The sequence below is a fragment of the Notothenia rossii genome (assembly GCF_949606895.1).
Source record: "Notothenia rossii genome assembly, chromosome: 1".
Classification (NCBI taxonomy): domain Eukaryota; kingdom Metazoa; phylum Chordata; class Actinopteri; order Perciformes; family Nototheniidae; genus Notothenia; species Notothenia rossii.
Window position 1 is genome coordinate 33,734,445 of NC_136912.1, and position 22,954 is coordinate 33,757,398.

The 22,954-nt window shown below is 39.4% G+C and overlaps 2 protein-coding genes across 4 annotated transcripts in view; one reads left to right on the forward strand and one right to left on the reverse strand.

The window, feature by feature from the left end:
• The window catches only part of sclt1 (sodium channel and clathrin linker 1), a 30,428-nt gene extending 18,087 nt beyond the window's left edge, over positions 1 to 12,341 (reverse strand). The window contains exons 1-9 of the mRNA XM_079692331.1: positions 12,196 to 12,341; positions 11,865 to 11,912; positions 11,001 to 11,062; positions 10,859 to 10,911; positions 10,690 to 10,762; positions 9,903 to 9,958; positions 9,366 to 9,501; positions 3,409 to 3,531; positions 2,682 to 2,747 (exon numbers count right to left, since the gene is read on the reverse strand). Of these exons, the coding sequence (XP_079548457.1) occupies positions 2,682 to 2,747; positions 3,409 to 3,531; positions 9,366 to 9,501; positions 9,903 to 9,958; positions 10,690 to 10,762; positions 10,859 to 10,911; positions 11,001 to 11,062; positions 11,865 to 11,912; positions 12,196 to 12,208 (630 nt within the window). The 5' untranslated portion in view covers positions 12,209 to 12,341. The remainder of the gene's footprint in view (positions 1 to 2,681; positions 2,748 to 3,408; positions 3,532 to 9,365; positions 9,502 to 9,902; positions 9,959 to 10,689; positions 10,763 to 10,858; positions 10,912 to 11,000; positions 11,063 to 11,864; positions 11,913 to 12,195) is intronic.
• Positions 12,342 to 12,363: 22 nt separating this feature from the next.
• cUnh4orf33 (chromosome Un C4orf33 homolog) lies at positions 12,364 to 17,426 on the forward strand. 3 transcript variants are annotated; one of them, XM_079692343.1, is made up of 6 exons: positions 12,364 to 12,520; positions 13,054 to 13,238; positions 14,792 to 14,852; positions 14,937 to 14,988; positions 15,078 to 15,277; positions 16,782 to 17,426. In XM_079692343.1, the coding sequence occupies exons 2-6, from the start codon at positions 13,058 to 13,060 to the stop codon at positions 16,876 to 16,878; spliced, it is 591 nt and encodes a 196-aa protein (XP_079548469.1). In that variant the 5' UTR covers positions 12,364 to 12,520; positions 13,054 to 13,057; the 3' UTR covers positions 16,879 to 17,426. The 3 variants fall into 3 exon arrangements, with proteins under 3 accessions (XP_079548469.1, XP_079548470.1, XP_079548468.1); XM_079692344.1 differs by lacking the exon at positions 12,364 to 12,520 and adding an exon at positions 12,562 to 12,662; XM_079692342.1 differs by lacking the exon at positions 12,364 to 12,520 and adding an exon at positions 12,849 to 12,972.
• The last annotated feature ends 5,528 nt before the right edge of the window (positions 17,427 to 22,954 follow it).

Sequence of the window (22,954 nt, forward strand, 5' to 3'; positions counted from 1 at the left end):
ATATTAATATTTGCTTGACTCCAGTATTGAATTTAGCACAATTTCATACAAACGTTAAAGGAATTTTTAAGATTCTGAAGTATTATGCTAAAAACTCAATAACTTAGATTATTATTTATAGATTTGCTGCATAGTTTCATGTCCGCTTACCTTAGAAACGTAAAATGCCACGGCAGTGTGCAGATGGGGAGCATGTTTGCTTAGCTTGGTAGCTTCAGCTAGCTCTGGAACGTTCAGCTAGGTGGCAGGGAGTTGAACTCTGACGTCACTGTCGAGCCGTTAGTGGCCTACTCCGCCTACTAAGGGCTTCTTGGCAACTGCAGAATCCTATGGGTGACGTCACGGACCCTACGTCCATTTATATATACAGTCTATGGTTTTGAGGCAGGACTGAAAGACTGTGAGGGACTCAGAGTCACGAAGATCTGCGGTGGATCTGAGGGACCATGGGGGTTGATAGGGGGTGAGAATGTTTGTGAGATAAGGGGGGGCCAGATGGTGGAGTGCTTTGTAGGTGAGGACCAGAATGTTGTAGTTGATGCGATGGGAGACAGGAAGCCAGTGAAGGTCTTTGAGGACTGGGGTGATGTGATTTCATGATTTGGTATGTGTGAGGAGTCGTGCAGCTGCATTTTGAACCCGTTGGAGTCTATTGAGGGATGTAGTGCTGATACCGTAAAGCAGTGAGTTGCAGTAGTCAAGGCGGGAGGAAATTAAGGCGTGGATTAGTCGTTCGACTGCGGGGCAGAGGGTCGGATTTTTGCAATATTGCGGACGTGGAAAAATTAGGTTTTGACTGTTTGGCGGATGTGAAGTTCGAGGGAGAGGGTGGGGTCCAAGATTACGCCAAGGTTGCGTGCCTGATTGGAGGGGGAAACAATGGTGCCATCGATGGTGAGTGTTATGTTAGTGACCTTGCTGAGGGTGGATTTGGAGCCGATAAGGAGTTCTCTTTTGTTGCTGTTCAGTTTGAGGAGGTTATGTTGCATCAAAGTTTTATAGCTGTCGGACACGAGTCGATGTGGGTAAGGGGTGGGTTATGGAGGGATTTGGTGCTGAGGTAGATCTGAGTGTCATCAGCATAGCAGTGGAAGTCCAGGTTGAACTGGCGGAGTATCTGACCGAGGGGGCGGATGTAAATGATGAAGAGGAGGGGTCCAAATACTGATCCTTGAGGAACGCCTTGGGTGACTGAGGCTGTGGCAGAGTGGTTGGGGAGGGAAATGAAGTGGGATCGTTCAGTGAGGTAGGACTGGAGCCATCTGAGTGCAATACCTTCAATACCAATGTCCCTGAGTCGGGTGAGCAGGATGTTGTGGCTCACGGTATCGAAGGCTGCACTCAGGTCGAGGAGGATGAGAATATTGAGGTGTCAGCAGAGGTGAGGAGGTCTTTGAGGACTTTGACAAGAGCAGTTTCTGTACTGTGGTGAGGGCGAAATCCAGACTGAAGGGGTTTGTAAAACTGGTTGCTTTGAAGATGGCAGTGGATTTGTTTGGCTACAATGCGTTCGAGAGTTTTTGAGAGGAATGGTAGGTTGGAGATGGGGTAAATTAGTGAGGGCGGAAGGATCTAGACCGGGTTTTTTGAGGATTAGAGTAACGGTAATCCAACAGTAATCCAACAGGATTGGAATAATTTATGTAAGTAAACAAAGGAGTAAAGTCGAGGCGTGTGTGTGGGGGGGGGGGGGGGAGAGCGGGATAGCAACTCCCTCTGTGATTTTAGCCTTTGCAGACCATTTACATGCACCGAAAACCTATATAACAAACTACAGGAAAGGGTAGAGATGAATAGGGCCCCTTTAAAAAGGGCATCCACATCTAGTTAATGTTTAAACTGGAAAAAATAATCGAACACTGCATTTACATTTAGATTAAAAACCTGAAACTACTTTGCCGCTTTTATAATGTCTATCGTATCATATGTTTGTATTTTCTTTTCTTGTAGAAGAATTGTTATAATGTTTTCTAACTTAATCTGTGTGTTTTATATTGTGTTTGCATTAGATACTGTATGGATATATATCCCTTCTGCTGTTCATTAATATCTAATCACGATATATGTTTATTTTGAAATGTTATTGTATTATTTGGGATGGTTAAGACTAATCTAATTAGGGAGGACTAAGCTGCTCAATCTACAACAGGCCTCCTATCTCACATCTCTTTCCTTTTTTCTGTAATATATGTATATATAATTCTTTTTTTATCACTTAATGGGGTTAGTGGAGAGAGTGGAAGGAGGTTTTGGCTGAATTAGTTTGCTCTAATTTAACACATTTACTTTGTTTTCCCTGTAAAGAAAAATGAACATGAACACAGCAACTTATTCCAAAGGTTTGAACTGAGATTCATGCTGTATTTGGCATTATTTGTTCAATGCTTTGGCAGCACATACGTCATTATGGTCATGCCAAAAAAAAAAATGTAATTTGAGAAAAAAAGAGAAGTGCATAAGGAAACAGTATGTGCTGGAAGTTAGAGGATTACCTAGCGAGCTGACAGTCCATTACACAGCTGAGACAGTTCTGGCCAACTACCAGAGGGATTTAGACTCACTGAGTTACACGATTCATTATTAAAGCAGGGGGTTCATTTCGGAGGAGTGCACAGCATTTCGATCCCACGGCTAATTAGGAGGCAACGATTCAAACACGCTTTTAATTAACCATCACTTACCGATTCCAGGTTCTGATTGGCCACTTGAAGTTTGTGTGTGTGCTGCTGGAACTGAACAAGCTGATCCTGTGAAATAGGGGCGAAAAAACGAGTAAGAATAAGAAGAGGCACTCAATAAAACCTAACTGCTTGTAATTACCTTGTGCTTATAATGAGCATTAACTGAGGCCAAACTGCTCTAATTAACCTTATTGCTACCTGAATGGCTCCACCTAGTGGTGGAAACCTGATGTGCTGCTAGTGTGCTGCTGCTGAATGCTCATGTGTCAATAACTGCACCTCAGGGAAACAAACAACTCATCACCCCTTTTTTTTGTATCTTTGTGGACTGCCAAAACGTGTTTGACATTATTTATGGGCTTGCCTTGCTTAGACAATACTTAAGATGACTTTTAAGTAAATAATATTCTTGTTTTTTGTAAATTGTTCATAAATAAGTAAATGAAATGTATGTATCTTAATGATTTTCTTTACCTTATTAGAGCCCTTAAATTAATGGAAAAAAAATAATCCAGCACAATTGTTTAGGATAACAAAACAATACAATTTATTTTAAAAGAATAGCCATTTGATCTTTTTACATTGTATATGTTTATGTCATCTATTTTTGATATGTTCATTCTTGTCTTCTGTATGCTTCTGTCCCTGCTATTTTATTGTAAAATATCTTAAAGCCATGTTATTTTGTACATTCATTTTTTATACAAAATGATATAAAAATCTGCACCTTGAGCTGTTGTCTCTGAGCACCGTGGATCTGTCCGTCAGTGACGGTCTTCTGGAAGGTCTGCTGGAGGCGATCCAGCTCCTGGGCGGCCGTGCGCCCCAGCTCCATGGCCTGCACACGCTCCTAATCAAATACAAGCAAAAATATGTATGTTCAAAACTCAAATTGCTCTCTTATTATGGATTACATCCCTGCAAGGCAAGTTCATTTATATAGCAACACAACACAACCAATTAACAACAAAACATTAAAAGCATTGAGACAAAGTGCGCCAAAATCACATTAGAAAATGTAATATTGTAAATCTAAATACAAAATGATAGAGTATACAACATTTTTTTTATTGAATAAAAGGCAGTGGCTAATTGAAAAGTGCGATCTGCAGTTTTCTGGTTGACTGTTCCAGATACAGTGGGGCAAAAAAGTATTTAGTCAGCCACCAATTGTTCAAGTTCTCCCACTTAAAAAGATGAGAGAGGCCTGTAATTGTCATCCTAGGTATACCTCAAATATGAGAGACAAAATGATAAAAGAAATATCCAGAAAATCACATTATCTGATTTTTAAAGAATTGATTTGCAAATTATGGTGGAAAATAAGTATTTGGTCACCTACAAACAAACAAGATTTCTGGCTCTCACAGACCTGTAACTTCTTCTTTAAGAGCCTCCTCTGTCCTCCACTTGTTAACTGTATTAATGGCACCTGTTTGAACTCGTTATCAGTATAAAAGACACCTGTCCACAACCTCAAACAGTCACACTCCAAACTCCACTATGGCCAAGACCAAAGAGCTGTCAAAGGAAACCAAAAACAAAATTGTAGACCTGCACCAGGCAGGGAAGACTGAATCTGCAATAGGTAAGCAGCTTGGTGTGAAGAAATCAACTGTGGGAGCAATTATTAGAAAATGGAAGACATACAAGACCACTAATAATCTCCCTCGATCTGGGGCTCCACGCAATATCTCACCCTGTGGGGTCAAAATGATCACAAGAACGGTGAGCAAAACTCCCAGAACCACACGGGGGGACCTAGTCAATGACCTGCAGAGAGCTGGGACCAAAGTAACAAAGGCTACCATCAGTAAAACACTACGCCACCAGGGACTCAAATCCTGCAGTGCCAGACGTGTCCCCCTGCTTAAGCCAGTACATGTCCAGGCTAGGGCTGGGCGATATATCGAGTTTACACGATACATCGTGGATTGCACTACATGCGATGTCGTAAATGACCACATCGTGAACATCGAGTATTATGTTGTCAAATCAATTTCCCGCCGCGGCCAAAATGAGCTTTCCTTTTTCCCGCATAGACACAGTCACACACGCAGGCACACACGCAGGCCCCGTCCAACTTGCACACAAACATTATACACATGCACAGTGACAGAGAGCAGGGCTCGACATTATAAATGGCCCGCTGGCTCGGAAGCACTATTTAGACACCCCGGGCCAGCATAACGTACTTTCCACTTGCCCGCTCGGGCCACTAAAAATATTGCTTAAAAAAAATAAAATTGTCCTGTGGTATTGGTACTTTGACAAGCAATGTTGTTAAATTTTTTCGTTTATTAACGCTACAACATAGCGTTTCGTGAGGCGGTTGTCGTTGTTGGGTGAAAAGCAAACAGCTGTTTAATGCGGAGCCAGCGCGAGCAGGCTCCCGTTTGCCCGTGAGCGCCGGGCAAAAAACTATCTTCAAATAAAAGAAAGTCACCGGAGGAGTTAAAGGAGAGTGACAGGTAGCACGAGAAGAAAAGGGAGAGAAAGTTTCAGCCAGCTTGATCGATGGAGTTGTTTTCTAGTGGTGCAGTGACGCGTCCTAAAACCCTTTTATAATCTATTGATTAGATTTATGATTAGAAAATTATAAAAGTAGGGTAGACATGTGGATATTATCCGGCTGAACAAAACGTGCATTTATCAAACAGGTTTGTTTTCCACAGACCTTATTTCCAGCTATTTTCCAAAACCCTATGGAGAAATCCCATTGCTTTTTGTCGAGGGAACCAGCAGCTTACTTCTATCGCCCAGCCCTAGTCCAGGCCCGTCTGAAGTTTGCTAGAGAGCATTTAGATGATCCAGAAGAGGATTGGGAGAATGTCATATGGTCAGATGAAGCCAAAATATAACTTTTTGGTAAAAACTCAACTAGACGTGTTTGGAGGAGAAAGAATGCTGAGTTGCATCCAAAGAACACCATACCTACTGTGAAACATGGGGGTGGAAACATCACGCTTTGGGGCTGTTTTTCTGCAAAGGGACCAGGATGACTGATCCGTGTAAAGGAAAGAATGAATGGGGCCATGTATCGTGAGATTTTGAGTGACACCCTCCTTCCATCAGCAAAGGCATTGAAGATGAAACGTGGCTGGGTCTTTCAGCATGACAATGATCCCAAACACACCGCCCGGGCAACGAAGGAGTGGCTTCGTAAGAAGCATTTCAAGGTCCTGGAGTGGTCTAGCCAGTCTCCAGATCTCAACCCCATAAAAAATCTTTGGAGGGAGTTGAAAGTCCGTGTTGCCCAGCGACAACCCCAAAACATCACTGCTCTAGAGGAGATCTGCATGGAGGAATGGGCCAAAATACCAGCAACAGTGTGTGAAAACCTTGTGAAGACTTACAGAAAACGTTTGACCTCTGTCATTGCCAACAAAGGGTATATAACAAAGTATTGAGATGAACTTTTGTTATTGACCAAATACTTATTTTCCACCATAATTTGCAAATAAATTCTTTAAAAATGTGATTTTCTGGAGAAAAAAAAATTCTCATTTTGTCTCTCATAGTTGAGGTATACCTAGGATGAAAATTACAGGCCTCTCTCATCTTTTTAAGTGGGAGAACTTGCACAATTGGTGGCCGACTAAATACTTTTTTGCCCCACTGTATATGGAGCATAATAATTAAACTTCTCCAATCATGTGCATTCAGAAAAGGGGATCAAGTGTAGAGCAGACACTAGCGGCTTTTAAAACAGCTAGAATCTGTAAAAAGAGAACTACTTCAAAGTTATTTTTGTGTTGTGTCCTGTCCGCAAGTGAGTGAGTCACCACAAAATGAAATAGCTGTCCTGTGTAGAGTAGAGATGTTAAGATTCACCGATTCGCATCGGTGCACCGGCATAAACGTTCAAGATGCGAGTGCACCGGTTGAAAGAGTGCACATCGGCTACAGTTTGGGTTGAACTCGCGATGCATCGATTGCGTAGCGTCTTTCCATCGGTAAAAAAACTATTCATTCATATAAAATCCCCTTATCTTGTCAACGTTCAGCAGAGACGATCTTTGATATTTGCTTCGCCACTACGGAGAACGAGAGTCTCAGTTATCAACACACACGGAAGTTGAGGAGAAAGAGAAACACAGCGCAGCGAAAAATACCTACAAATCAAACGTTTGGCAACACTTCGGATTGTTCAAGAAAGACGGTGTAATAGTCATTTATGCTATATAGTTGACCGCAGGTCATGGAGAGTAATAAGGTATCCGTAGACCTTTGTATGAGGTATCTTTAGTACTTAACAGGTCTACGGCCATGATACATAGATCCGTCCTAGATGCGGACTTGCATACACACAGTATCACTCCGCAGCCGCACCCCATCAGTAACGTCCTGATGGTATATGTGCGCGGCACTATTACTACAGACGGTCAACTTGAAAAATCACTCGCAAATTGTTAACGATGCCGAGCCGCTTTAAAGTACACAAGTAGTACGAGGAACTTAGCGACGCACATAAAGAGGCGACATGGGGTCTGCGGCTGAAAAGAGAAACCTGAAAGTGAGACATATGAGTTAAATCACTCAGTGAGGTGTTCTGTAAGAGAGAGTGGTGTTTAGCTTACAGCAGCCTGTGACGGCCAATAATAATTTAAATGTCTTCCTTACTGTAAGCAGTTATGAAATACCTGTTTGTGAAAGGTTATTTGTTTTCTTTATTGTTCAGATAGAAACCACTGCTTTCTGCTCACTGGTGAGTTAGCCTCTGAGTGTTAAGCACATCAGGCTGGCAGCTGTATGGGCATTGCTCTATGGTAGCTGTTATTTGCACATTGTTAATCATGAGCAATGCATCCTTACATTGTTTAACTGTGAGGTGTTATACAATTGTACTCTGGAGAGCTTTTAAAGGTAAAAAAATAAACGGCATGATGGGATGTGCAGTACCAAATATGTAAAGCACTTTTTTGTTAATGTATGATTTGCTGCATATAAGGAATAAAACAAAAATCCTCTGTCGTACCATATTGAAGTATCATTATTTTTGCATCGTGTTGAATCGCATCGTATCGCCCCGAATCGCATAATGTTGAATCAAATCGTATCGAACTGTATCGCAACAGGGGTGAATCGTATCGTATCGCATCGCCTGGTGTTTCAAAGGTATCGTTAATGTATCGTATCGTGGTAACGTATCGAGATGCGCATCGCATCGGCCTCAGTGATGGAGATGCACATCCCTAGTGTAGAGCCATTGGGGACAGATGTTGTTGTTGTAATAGCTCTTGTCAGTAAGCCCGAGGCCACTATTTAACAAAGCATTAATGTTTTGTTTTTCGTAGCTACACATTGAAAATACACAAAATAAAACATTTAAATATGACGGTTTAAAGTGGTTCCTTTCTTCGGTTGGTATGACCAGCAGTTTCTGAAAGCAAACGTTAGGTTAATACGCCTACTACTGAGTCATGTCGCTGTCTCTACTTGTGCTACCTAGAGAAGTATTTGAGACGTGAATATATTAACTGTAATGTCACCCATGGCATTTTGAAGTAACATTTTCAAGCCTTGAGTCTGTTTTTCTGGCCATTGCCATCTCGTTTTGTTGGAGCAAGAAGTGACCATATTTGGAAAACAGGTTAGAGCTAGGAGGCATCTTTCCTGGTTGACATGCTGTTGACATGCTGTTTTTTTTACTTCAAACTTTAAACTTTAACATCTTTAGAAAATGTTAATTAAGGGAATAAATGAAGTAAGAAGTTGGGTTTATTTTTTGTAGTCTTCTATAAAACCTGACTTGATATATGGACCCCTGCTGGCCAATTTAAAGGTATTCATGTTCAACACACTACTGCATTGGTTTCACTTTTCAATCTAGCGTCTACGTCAAATTATTTTTACAGTCTTTGGCGCCACTGTAACATTAGTTATTTCAAATAAATGCTTGACCGTAGTTTGTGTATGGGATAACGTGCAGCGAGGCGGTCATTACTAAATAAAACACAGACAGAGAGCCCACACTGTGGTACTGTTAATGTTGACTTCCTGTCTGTCTTCTTCTGACGTCCAGTGTCTTTTAACCTATTCCGTCTCCTCAAATATAAAAAAAAAATTCCCAAACTATTCCAGTGTTTTCAGATGGAGCAATCTAGTGTTTGTTGTCCACAGCTGATCAACCAGACTTACTTCTGCAAATTGATATGACTGCACATTTTCCCTTGATCCTCCTTGTCAATGGTCATGTTCTCACTAGCACCGATAGCGAAAAATAACAAACCTCTGGAATGCCTAAATTGACCTATACAAATCAAGTATTTACCATGTAATAATTACTTTTGTTTTCCTTAAAGATTTCATTGTGCTATTTGTGTTTATAATGTGAGGGGTTTTTTTTTATTGATTTTTTATTTTTGGGATCTGATGGTTTTTCTGAGGGTGCAAGATGTAAGTGGGCGCATTCTGATCGAGAGGTCAGAGGTTAAATCCCTGCCCCTGCAGTTGACATGATGAAGTGTCCTTGCGCAAGATACCTGAATGGTACAGAGATACACTCTGGTTTAATTGTCTTCTTATTTAACAATTTATATTTATGTATCATATAAAACACATTATCTCACGACTGAATGCACAGAGATGAAAACATATTACCTTATTTTTTGTCTTTTGGAAAAACAGCAAAGAAATGTGGACGTAATCCTCTTATGTTTGGATATAAGGACGTATGCAGACCTGTTCACAGAGCTGGAGCTGCTCCTGCAGGTTTCTGATGACAGCTTCCTCCTCCAGCGTGCCGCTCTCCACTCCTGAAGCCACCGGCAGGACATGAAGCTGCTTCTCGACCGACTCCCTCAGCTCTGCATGCAGCCTGGCGACAGGAGAAAGGTCATATTGAAAAATATGTAATTAGATAGTTCATGATTTAAAAAAGAATACCAAAACCTTAATTACAGTCCACAAACCACACTTTATTTGCCTGTAAAATGTAGATAAATATAACAAGTTAAAGTAAATGTCTTATAAAAGACAAAGGAAAATAATAAATATAGAAATACAAATAGTATATAAAGTGCACAGTAAAAAAGTGCACATTGTACTACAATACTACTAACTAAATGTTTTTGTGGTGGGACACAATCAAAGTCATTCAATGTTTATTAATGAACTTTTCAAAAACAAATAAATAATACAAGCATCTGATGTTCTTTAAAAACATATCAAATGTCAGAAAAGAGCTTGCTTGTTAACACCAGTAGAATTCTTATTTACCTTTCATTCTCCTTGACAACCCTCTCCAACTTCACTTTCACGTCTGTCATCAGCCCCTTTTGATTATAGAAAGTAGAAAAACACAGTGAAAACGTAGATTTATTTTTTATTTAAGAAGGAAAACACACTGGAGAACCTCTTTCTTGATTGACAGGTTTCCATGGTACCATCATTTACAAAATGAACATCATGCTTTATTGAAGAATTTTAAAAAGTTGGGTCATTTTTGCTTATACATCTACAAAAATGGACGTGTCTCCTGCTGTCCATTTTTAAGGAATGCTTAATAACGCACTACTGCATTGACAAAACTCTCAATTTCACTTTGACATTTGTCATTAGTTCTTGTTGATTTAAACAATAGACAAACACGTATTGTTATGGAATAGTTAAGAAATCCTTATGCATATTTGATTTAAGGAGGCACATTAAAGCACCCTCTTTTCTGACTGACAGGTCGCTGTCATATCATAATTAAAAAAACGAACATCAGGACATATCGAAAACTCTTGACCATAAACTCATTAAGAACTGTTTACTGAGGGTTTTTTCTTTAGGGGGGCAAACAGCTTATAATTGATCAGATTTAGACTTAGAGAGAAGGGCGTTTAATTCATTATTCCCAGATAGTTTTCTACTACTTAACTTCTAATAATTTATGTATACATCCCTTAGTGTGTATCTATATATCTAAGTCCAGATAAAGTCCAGATATTGAATGTTTGTGTGTTTGTAAAGTTTGATATAACTGTCGAAACTGAATTTGTGTCTAATTTGTTTGTATTACCTCGTATCTCTGCAGCTTTTCTGTCATTTCCTCCATGTGCAGATCATACTCAGCTACCAAAGGAGCCATTATACTGTAACACAGAAAAATTATCTGTCACTTTTGTACATATTCTCACCAGTGCAATCAATATCAACAGAAGATGGTTGTCCTTTTTACTAGGCCTGACCTTCTATCTACCATCCAAGGTTTGGGAGCCTCGGCCCGTCTAGCATCTTCAACCTGATGATGAAGATTAAAGATGTAGGAGGTTAGAATGAGGAACAAATAATGGTTGACAGATGTATATTAACATATGTTGTTGTTTTTACCTGAGCTGATGTAAATTGGGTACCATGCTGATACTGGCTTAGAGCAGAGTTTAATCTGTGGACTGATACAAGAAAACAGTCATACACATGTTGCTTAATTATTAGATGGCATGTTCCCCACCCAACTGAACTATTTATGGAAAATGCAAATCACCACAAACGGGATCCTACTATTAAGCCAATTATAAAAAAGCTCCGGGGTGCCAAAAGACCGCAGCCACTTTGCTTTGACAGCTCCATTCAATGAATGTGTATTTGCACGTTTGTATTTTGGGCCAAAAGAGTTAGTTCTCTTGGAATGTGCATTGTGCATTCAAATTACTGACTCTGACTGACAAATGACTATATTGTAATTAACTAAAAACACATGATATGGCTGAACAATACATGAAATATGATCAAAAATCGAAATGTTGGCTGTTGCAATATGCTATTCTCACACAACTCAATATCTGCTAAAGGCTCTGTATGTCTGGTTTATTTTGAGCATTTTGTCTTGAATTTTAGACTTTAAATATACTAAGAGCCTTTAACATTGCACTCACACAAAAATCATGTCAGTTTGAGTATTGATTTAGGAGTAAAATCATGTCATCATAATTCAAGCAGATTATTGATGAACAACAGCAATACGGATGTAGACCTATTATTTTTCTTTTATTTGAATTATCTCAAACACATGCTTTCTACAGTGTGCTGTTGGTTTCAGTAGACATTATAGAAAATATGGAGAAGTCACCATGGTTTATTTGGAATGAACGGTCTGTTATTATTCTCCATCGGAATACTTGGGCTAAACCTTTCTATAAAAATGTTTTTTTCTGATGCACAAAATATAGTATGTCTTCCCTGGTTTTTCCTTACCTTGATCCCGTAAAAACTTAACTTCAGCTTCCATGTTGAAGGTGCAGTCTAGATAGAAGCAACACAACGATAACGTTAGCAATTTAAAAAACCACTAACGTAACATTTATATTGTAAACTTAACTGTGTCAAAAGCACAAGCCCTGCTCTAACGAACTTTAAAAAAGCTGCTGAATCATAAATTAGCTTGCGTCACCTGTTGTTTCCTAGTGCAGCTAGCGCTAAATGCCTCAATCTCAGCTAAACTTAGCTAGCTAACTAAACCCTCTTGACCGTTACATAAAGTGGCTATCGTGTAACACAAACAATTCTAGAGAAAGGTAACACTTACGGGTTGTATACATGTATTATTTGACGTTTACATTTAGCATACGACGCTTTACTGGTGTTTTTTACATAGTTTTCGGTTGCCCCGTCTGTTTTGAAGCAAACAAATAGCAACCAATGGCAGTGAAGATGTGCACCGCATAATTGCTCCGTCGAAACAGGAAAGGGAAAAGGTTCCGCTCTATGTCGGGAAGCGTCAGACGGATATATTTTTGAAGGATGTGTTGATTCAGTCAATTAATATCGTTTAGTTTCAGTGCTAGTGTTATACATATGACTTTTTTCAAGAAGAAACATCTTATGTTCTTACCCTGACGTGTTAGCATCAGGTTAGCATGCTTCATATTGATACAACAATAAACAGGTTAAACATGTTAGCTCTCAGTCACATGATTTGTTAACACAATAGGAGCTATGGTAAAGTTACTGGATATGTGTTGGTAAACGTAATTTGGATAATGTGTTGATCTGGTAAGACCTTCAACCACATCTTGGACACCATTAAGGTTCATTTGGATAGTTCTCAGTTTTCAATATCAGGAAGTATATTTGTACCATCTTAATAAGTTATTGAGTAACAGAACTGTATTTGTCATTTACCTAATTTGATAACAAACTGTTTGAATAGCAGAACGGGGTGTGCATTAAGACATGATATGCCCAGCTGTAGCACAGTTGAGAGCATTTTACCAGTGAGTCTTTGCAGCTGTGACAACATGGGTGTAGCTCATGGATTACAGTTTCTGACACTTATCCAGTTTGTACTATGCTGTAATTCTCTGTAAGTTTTACAACATTTGTATGCACTGTGTCACATATCAGATTCTTATTCTGATTGATTTTTCTTCTTCAATCCTTTTAGGAAAATGCAGTATTTGATCGAGCAAACCTGGGATAGCAATCCTGTGAATCATGACCCTATCAGGATCAATTTCTCTCCTGGGCAAGGAGGGCTGAAGATAGAGATGTTTGGTCCCTTCTTCAATGACCCAGTAGGTCCTGCGAGCCCCCCCAGCCAGCCCTTCCCTGGACTCTGGAATTATGAGGGTACGTAGAAAAATAAAGCAAAGTTAGTGCTGCATCATGTTTGTCTGCTACTGCAATACGCAGCTTCCTGAACATTCACCCTGAGCAAATATGTCTGTAGAAGGACAATTTATTTGACAGTCTATGATACATTTATAAAAAATGCAAAAGTCACAAATTGGTACAGATAGAGTTACCTATTTACCATAGTTATATTAGTTTAATGTAATTGAAATGTAATGATCATGGTGGAACTTGTCTTTTTGAATGCATCGATCATTAAATGAATAGGCCAACATTTTAGGCACTCCAATGTTTACCCATTTGATATCTGTCCATACAACATGACACTGCAGTAAACTTGGTTCAGTTAATCTCCATAATCTACCTGCAAACACCTCAAAATCTAATTTAAATTTCTAGTATTGTTTGTTAAATCTGTATAGAAACCAAAGTGTTATAACTACAAGTTGTGGATTACCCTTTTACCCATGGCTTAGCAATACATAGATATGGATCGATGTATAGATTAATCAGATCATTAATGCGAAGGGAAAAACATCAATATGATAATTTTTAGATAAGCCATTTTTTTTGAAAATCCTATTGCATCTCTGTCTCACCATTTCCATCCAAGAGGACTAATTATAAAATCTTAATTTTTGTTGGCTGAATTCAATTATACTGATAGTTTTGATTTGAAATCACATCGTGGCAGACTTTGCGATATCAGCAATATGGAATCATTGTCCAAAGAGTCAATATATTATTGTATTGTGATGAAACTTGTGATTTACCCTCCCAAGTTATTATACTAAGCTACAGTAACCAGTCTTTAGCCTCAGCATCATATTAAATGGACAAATATAAAAGTTGTTTATTTTCGCTCAAGTCAAACTCTGTGTAAGTTAACAAGAGATTGTTCATGCCAAAATGTTGAGCTATTCCTGTATAAACTAAAATTAAAAGTGTTTATTAATCCAGTCTGTGGTTTTGAATCAAATGCAACCTAAAAAACTGGAAACAAATTGCAATAGCTGTAACAGATTGCAATATGTTGTACAAGTGTTGCTTTCATGCTTCCAAAACCCCAACAGTTTGTCTTATCATAACTTCTTATCACAGTCAGGATTTAAGGATTTAGTCTCTATGTGCGATGCAATTTTAGGCGAATAGAAAAGCTGAGATATAATCATGAACATATTACAATGGTGTTGTAGAGATGAGAGACGAGCTCTGTTTATGAGGCCCTAATAGTGATTGCATTATCATTATTATGGTGACACAGCAATTAAACTTTGTAATGAGGTTGAGTAATAACAATCCTATCTAATTGACCTTAAGTAAGTTCGATTTCCGGTTAATGAGCCTCGCATATTTGACCTCATTAATGTTACTTATTAGATTTGAAACCATTGCCATTATAATCTAGGTTGATAATGAGCATGCTACGAGGTGAGCTTGTCTTTGTATCTTTTTTTAATTTTTGTACATAATATTATTAGGCTGACTCAAAATAAATCACTGAAATTATTTAATTATTCTTGATTACCTACTCTTCCTCCTCTTATCAGTTGTGGAGTGCTTCTTCCTCGATAGCACTACAGTAAATTACCTTGAAGTGGAGTTTTGTCCGTAAGTATTTAGCTCATTTCTAACAACCACATGACCATACGTTTTTAGATATTCTTTAAACAATCTGTTTTATTTTTATTTTAGACATGGACAGCAACTGATATTGTTGCTGTCAGGAGTTGGACAAGCATTCCAGGTAGGCAAACATTGAGGGAGTGGTTGATAAGGGGCAGCGGTGCTTAGAGTCAAGTATTTATTCTATTTGTCTCGATATTCTTCCTCAAGCAACAACTTCCCATGGTGTTTAATGCCACGATCAAAGGGGACAGATGGATGGGGGAGGCTCTCCTCCCTTGGTCGTACTTGCCCCCCAATATCAACAAGATGAACTCCTACGCTATCCATGGCTCAGGAGAGGGGCGCACATATGAGGCTCTCTACCCCATCCCCAAGGAGGACATAGTGGAAGGCCAAAAACCCAACTTGTGAGTATTCAAACTCCTATGAGGTCATCTAAACTTAGATTTTTTTATGTCCAGCAATTTAGTATTTGACTTTCATAAAGTTTGGGAAGATTCATGAAAAAGTGGTCAAAATAAGCTCCAAAAACATCAGATTCTAAATGGCAACTCCATGGCGTCTTTTGGTAAACCTTCACAGAAATCGCATCTATCTACCTTTACACCCAAATTGTAAGTGTCAAGACCCATCAAAGATAACCCTGGTGATGTCATGTATTCCTAAAGCTTAAAGAAATATGATTTAAGATTGTTTTAATGCCACTCAAAAAAAAAGAAAATGATGATTATTTAATTTGATTGGAACACCATTAACTTTCCTTTCAAGGCAGAATGCAGGTTGCAAAAGACCTTTCTGATTGATTCTATCACTCTTTTAAGTCCAATGTTTCTACTCTCCAAAATCTGCAGGACCTTCATGTATGTCACATACATGGTAAAGAAACAAAATGTATAGTAGTTGTTCCCATTTGTTTTTGAAATGTAACAGTGCAATGTCAGTACAGAAACTATTAATTTAACGTATTCTATTAATATCGATTGAGGCCTTGTTTTATATTAATAAACTTGATGCCATTTTATACTTTTTAAACATTCCTCAGTATTCCTTGTCATAAGCAGTACTTTCTTTTAGTTTTTTCTCGACTTCTTAAGACCTTCCTTCAGAGGCAAGAGGGAGAGTTTACAGTTGTTTTTTACAGGCAGAATTGTAAACTTAATTTCATATAGATAAATTAGCGGATAGCCTCTCAAATCTTTTTACCTGTACTTTATTTAAAGACTAGCATAAAGTACAGGCCAACTTGCATTTTTGTATTTGCTATGAGCCAACACCTTGCTAGGTAATTAAACTTTAAACAAGTATAGCTCTCAGAGAGCACAGGTCCTTTTAGAGACCAATGTTGCATTCACATACTTTTGTATGATTGTCCCTTTTCCAAATTTAGGTGGTCATTTGTCCAATTTCAGTGTGTTCCTAAAATGGAAAGAACATTGACGCTTAAATAAATATTTGCTGTTTTCTATTGCTTCAAACCATATGAGTGTAATTTGCCACAACTCAGCTAGTGATACCAAAACTTTGGGAGATTTTCCATTGTGGTTACGACATACATTTTCCTAGTCAGGAACTCATTTATCGAGTATTCCAACAGCACCTTAATGCAGCACAAATGTCCTATCTGCAATGTTTACGAAAGTGAAAAAGGATTTGTGTATCTGCGCCATGGTTTGGATCCAATCCAACATTTAATAAGGTCTTCCTATACCCATGTTACACTCTTCCACCAAATTTCATGAAAATTAGGCCAGTAGTTTTTCCATAATTCTGCTGTCTGACAGACATGCCTAGCGGAAAACATGACCTCTTCTGCGGAGGTAATGAGATGTGCAGTATATTTGTGTATGAATGTGTAAATGTGTATGTGAGAGTTGTGTGCATCCTATATTAAATTCTCTCTCTGTATCCTAGCCACCGCCTGGAGTATTTCCAAAATTTCCGCCTCCAAAGCATCATGGGAGAAGGTTGGGTCCAGCCAGATTCTGATCTGTGGATTGGAAAGCCATGAGCTCTTAAAAAAGCACTCCTCTCTCTTGCACCCAAACACACACACAAACACACTACGGCGGCAGGCCCATATTACAAACACTCATTGACGGGGAACAAAGGCCAATCCATCTTTATTAGTTAATGATGCCAAACGATATGACGCAAAATATGTTATCAGCCTGTCAGGGCGTATTAGCCTTCACACACCCCGGTAGGTACAAGCACACAGTCACGTACATATCCCAAGGTATTGGGCGTCAGCTTAATTTGCTTCGGCAGAGGGCGACCTGCACCACTTCAACTGTGGATGGTGCGAAGGCTCGCTTTGACATTCAGCTCCTGTGTAGCCTGTGCCTTTCACTCCAGTGAAGTAAACCACAACTGGTTCTTGTAATTCTTTGCCCTGACTGCTAACGGACACACACAAACAAATCATACAAACAGTGAGGTCAAAATGTCTGTGCTAAAGCTTTTGAATCAGTGCTTTATTGTATAAGGATCCTTTTGCATTCCAATTGCATTAACCTTTAATGAGTTGCATTTCCAATTAAATTTTTTTACATCTGCTGGTGAAGTGTATTGTCTTTTTTTCCTTTTATGATGAATTTTGCCGCTTTGTCGCTTTAATTGTATCTGAAGTGTCATCACGTTTCAATAGGCGCTTTCATACCGGAGTACTTTTCACAAGATGAGGGCAAACCACACCCCGTAAAACCCCATTTTATTTGCTCGCATTAGCATCATTAGCATCATTAGCATTAGCCCAGCGCACCAACGGAGAGAGACTAACTTATGGCAACACAAAAGAAAACATGGGAGCGGTGGACTGATGAGGAGGTGTCGGCACTTCTGGCGATTTACTCGGAAGACGCTACCCAGCAGCTTCTACTGAAGCCAGTCCCCAACTCCGGGGGACTCCGGGACTTCGGGTGGCAGTATATTCCGGTGAGAACGCAATCTACTAGGACAGTTCCAGGGACTAAAGAGTTCGGGGGACTAAGTACCGCAAAGTACACAAGACACTCATAACCGAGGTCACAATATCAATCGATCCTAGCCTATAGGCAAAACACAGAAGATCAACAAAAGATATGACATAAAATGAACTTACCATGCTGAAGTAGATGGTCAACTTCATTCATTTTATTTCCGTTTTACTTATTGTAATCGCTATAAGCTGCTCTCTCTCGTCTCCTCTCCACATCTAAACTTTTCGCGGCACACGTACTTACAGCCAATCAGCTCTCTTAATTATGAGATGACGTTTGGTAGGTATGTCAGCACAGTGCCCCTATGGTGATTATTTTTTTGCCGCACACATTGAATAGAAAAATACTCTGAGCATGCGCAGTGTAGTTTTTACAGCACCCATTCACTTAACAGTGAGAGAGAGGGGCTGGATCGGGGCTTGACCCACATCGCTCAAAACGGCTCAATAGGCACACACTGTAGACACTAAACATATTATTATAACTGAAAATGTGTTTCTAGAAGATATGTAGAAAATAAACGTATTTGAGATACGTTCATAACAAACGTAACGTGGGAGAAAATACTTTTCTAGCTAAACGTAATTGAGAATGCAGTTTAATTCTGTGGGAATGTAATTTTTAGGAGACAGGGTTGGATTTTTTTTTTATGAATGTATGTTTCATCCAATCACAGAGCTTGTTTACTTATCACGAGGTTTGTCGCAAAGCCGACAGGTGTCAACAATAGCTGGGGATTGTCGGTAGTGTAGTCTCTTTGACGTTCCACATTTCAGAGAAAACAAGTTGTTTCTCATAATTGAAGGGGAAAACATAAAAGCATTGTACACAATTTAAGCCTATCAATGTCGTTTAATTAACAAAGATAATATGGTGTTTTTGAGTTGATGAGTAGTGGAGATATCACTGTCAAATCAATCAACAGTAAGGAGAATACTTACTTCCGGGTGTACAATTCTCTGCTATCCAATGGGAATGGACGCTCACATTGTCTTTAACAGCCGCCGACATTGACCGATGCGGTGCTTCCATGAGCGTCAAATACCGCCGCCGATGGGAATACATTGCAATCAGTTGAAACCTCTTTGCGTCCGTTTATGAAGCTGAAGGAGCCTCGGCGCGGCTCAAGCGTCGCTCCTGGTGGACGTTTAGGGAGTGAGAGTGTGTTGATTTTGGATAGTCTGCCGTGGTTTCATTCCATTTCAAAGAGCTTTCTGACGCTCGGTGTAACCTTGGCGCACTGCCACTCCAACATCCAATCACAGAGCTTGAAGACTAATCACGGGGTTTGTCAAGAAAAGGGACTGTAGTCCCAAACGATAGCTGAGGATTATGGGTAGTGTAGTGTCTTCGGCCATCCTAAACTCCTAAAAAACTATTTTTTTCTCCGAATTGAAGGGGAAAAACATAAAAGCATTGTACACAATTTAAACAAATCAATGTTGTGTAATAGTTGACACTGAGGGGAATTATTTCGGTTTTACTATGAAAACTTTGAGACCGGAAATGGTTTTCACCCAAAGCTGTTGCCTGGCAACGCGATTTTGTTGAAAGTTTATTTTGAAATTCAGTTCCTGACGGACGGCAAAAAAAACTGAGATTATAGAATTAAACAAATAAATAAAAACAAGGATAATTGTGTGTTATTGTTGAATAAATAACAGTGTGTTATTTAGAAAAGAATAACAAATTAGAACGAAAAAAAAGATTTAAAAATTCTGAGCCCATTTCTTTTCCTCATGGACGGCAAAAAAAGTCAGATATTATAGAATTTAAAATAAAAACAATAATCGTGGCTTGATATTGAGTAAGAACATGTTTTTATCAACCACACATCTTCCGGTATTCCAAGTCCCGACCAGACAAAAAGACGTTGTGCAGGCACGAAACATACTACCAATAGAAATACATTGCTTTTAAAATCATTCTGTGTGACTCGTAAAAAAGGGGGAAATCGTGTTGGTGAACACGAATCAATAGATTAAATGTCGCGACTATAACACGAAATTCCGTGAGACTGGGTTGTAGCATCCTGGGACGGCATTCATCTGGACCTGAAATTAGCTACTTCTCTCATAAAGCACTTTAAGCCTAAAAATAATTAAAACAGATTCATATAAATTAATTCACTGAATCATAATGAAAAGGGAGTTTAGCTGTAGAGAACAACACTTTGTTTACTTACCTGGTTGCAAACATGCTGATTTGTTGCTGTAAAGTTGGCAAGTTAACAAGGGTTCTTTAGAGATTGAATCCCTTTTAGAGCCGGCCTCAAGTATCCATTAGATTCAAACTGCATATTTTTATTTTTGCACTTCCTCTTAGCCTTTACTGCTCATTCCCTGGAGGTTTACAGCTTGGTCCTGATAAAGTGTCCATATGTGATGAGGTGGGAAGAAAACGGGTTGGGAATATATGTTCCCTTATTATACCGAATGATTGTACGATATGATTCCTTATGGAAAACTAAATAAAGTAGGTGGAAAGCGTCTTGGAATATTAAATGGACTCATCCTGAAAATATACAGTTCATCACCCCTCATTTAGACATATATCAAAGTCCCCCACTTACCTTTCTACCTACTTTGAAATCACAGTGCCTCTGATCCCCAACACAAACCGGCAAAACACACACACACATGATGATTTGGACAGTTTGCTAATCTGCGTCTTCTCTCCATGACCCTGCAAATCTTGCCCCTCTCGCTCGCCCCTGCTTCAGCCCGTTGTTCAGCCCCTTGTTCAGCCTGTGTATTTATCAGAGGCTCCTCTCGGATCACTGGCTGGCAAACTGCTTCTCCTGACCAGGAGACAGGGGGTCTGATTGATTTCCATGTTGGATGTGTTGCTCTTCGCTGTGGCAGCCCCAAAGCCCATATTGAGCCCTATCACTTTTAATTGGCGTTCTTGCCTTTGAAATGCGTGCAGTGATTAGGTCTATAGAGCCCACTGCTTAAGCCCCCTCCTTATAATCGCCTGCGGTGCTATGCCACCACAATACACACTATTCACATGCACACATGGAGTTTGCACATTGTATAACCACAATGCAACATGGCCCTTCAACTAATAAACTGTGGACCTAAAAATACGGTTCTGGGAAGATTAAAACAAAATCGGGGTCTTCGTAAAACGCTTTGATGAATATGACTACCCACACCCACCTGTGCGCAGGCAGAGGATGTGTGTCCCCACTAAGGTTTAAACTCAGTGCTCTCTAATTAGTGTGAAAAGATGAGAGGGGAGAGCAGAACAGGTAGCTGCCTCTCCTCTACCGCCAAAGCCCCGGCAGACAAGCGCTGTCTTATCCCCGTCAGAAAAAAGAGACCAGCCTGCTCTGAAACATTCAACACCAGCTTAATGGGTGATTCTGCGTGTCAGAAACTTTCTGGTGATCACCCCAGACCTGGTTCCCTTTTTTTTTCAAGAGCCATGGGTCTCATTTCTGGAAGTTTAAAGAGCGTTTGAGGGTATGCACAAGGATAAAGTTGTGATGAAAAATAGAACGGGAGGGAAAAGGGGAGTGATCTTTGAACATGAAAAGAGGGAGATATTGAAAAAGTAGAAACGGTAATGTCTAGATTCAGGGATTCCGTGAATGATAGATTGGCTTTTCGGGGGCCAACGCCAAACACGGTTTAAGATTGAAGAAAGAGATATAACTTATCAACACTGTGCAGTACACAATCCTATGGCTGGCTTCCAATATACCACATCACACAAACAGAAGCAAACTTTGATCAGCCTTCATGTGGAACTTTATCGTACTAAATCACCAAAGTGCCAATCAGGCTATAGTCTGCATGGACTGCTGTTTGAACCCTCTATTTGCTATTGTGGATTTTTGAAACCAGAAGTTACCTTTTTAGGCAAAAAATGTAGGCGAAATGTTTCAAATTCACTTTTATAAAAGTATTCACCCCCTAAAAGCCATTAGGAAATATTAACGGCACTTCACTTTAAAGGCTTCACTTTGAACACTCTAGGGGTTGACATTCAGCAAAGGAAGTCATTTTCTCATAGACTTCTTTACAATCACACTACTTTTTGCATTCAGTTGATTCACCCCCTGATGGCCATTATGAAAAGTTTATGAGCACTCTGGTTTCACTTTTAACACTGAGGGTTGCCGTTCAGCAGGGTAGAGTAATTTTCTCATAGACTTCTATGTACAGTGGCACTACTTTTTGCATACAGTTGAATCACCCCCTGATAGCCATTAGACAAAGGTTACAGGCACTTTGGCTTCCCCTTTAACACGCAAGGGTTGCCATTAATCCAAGGTTAAACTGGAGGCAACGTTATCCCCAACCTATGTTCTATTAAACCACTTATACTGTATGTATACATACTGTATGTTAAAAATAAAGACAGTTAAAAGGCACTCCGGTGTTTCCTCAGAGCAAGCAAATGCTTATTAAGTCTGTCTAATTATTGTCCAACAAGTACATCATTATTGAGAGGGCTGCAGGGGTTAAGGATGGGGAGACTGGTGCTGGGCACCAAAAATAATATGGACCCAAACTCTTCTAGGGTGTTTATGTGTGAGTGTGTGTGTGAATGCGTGATGACCCAGGTACTAATTGCAGTTGAAGCCTGCTAGATCTTCGGCTATGATGGCGGCACGGGTAGAATGTGGGATGAAGCTGTAAGAGGCTGAGTTTAAAAAAAGAGATGCAGAGCCAAGCGAATGCCAGCTACATTAATGAGGGCCAGACAAGTTATTTTACTTCTCAAAAAAACACTACAGTGAGCAAGAGAGAGAAAGGAGAACAGAGGTGTTTCATTACAGAAGAATGCTTGACAATCATTTGCAAATTTAAGCAAGTAAAGGTATTTTTTCCTGGACATCCATGGATATTTTTCATGGCAACATGAAGACAAATTACAGACACAAACAGGAACAGAAAGCACAATCTACTCCAACCAGATATACAGAAATTGCCTTCATGTTTATGAATGATTGATAATATGTGCATTAATGTTTTCCAGTCAGTGTTAGTAATAAATAATTACTTCTGCTTTATTTAGGCACATACACAATAAACATGGTTATGTACTGTACGTACACACACGGACATATAAAGACTGCTTAATTTATTTGTC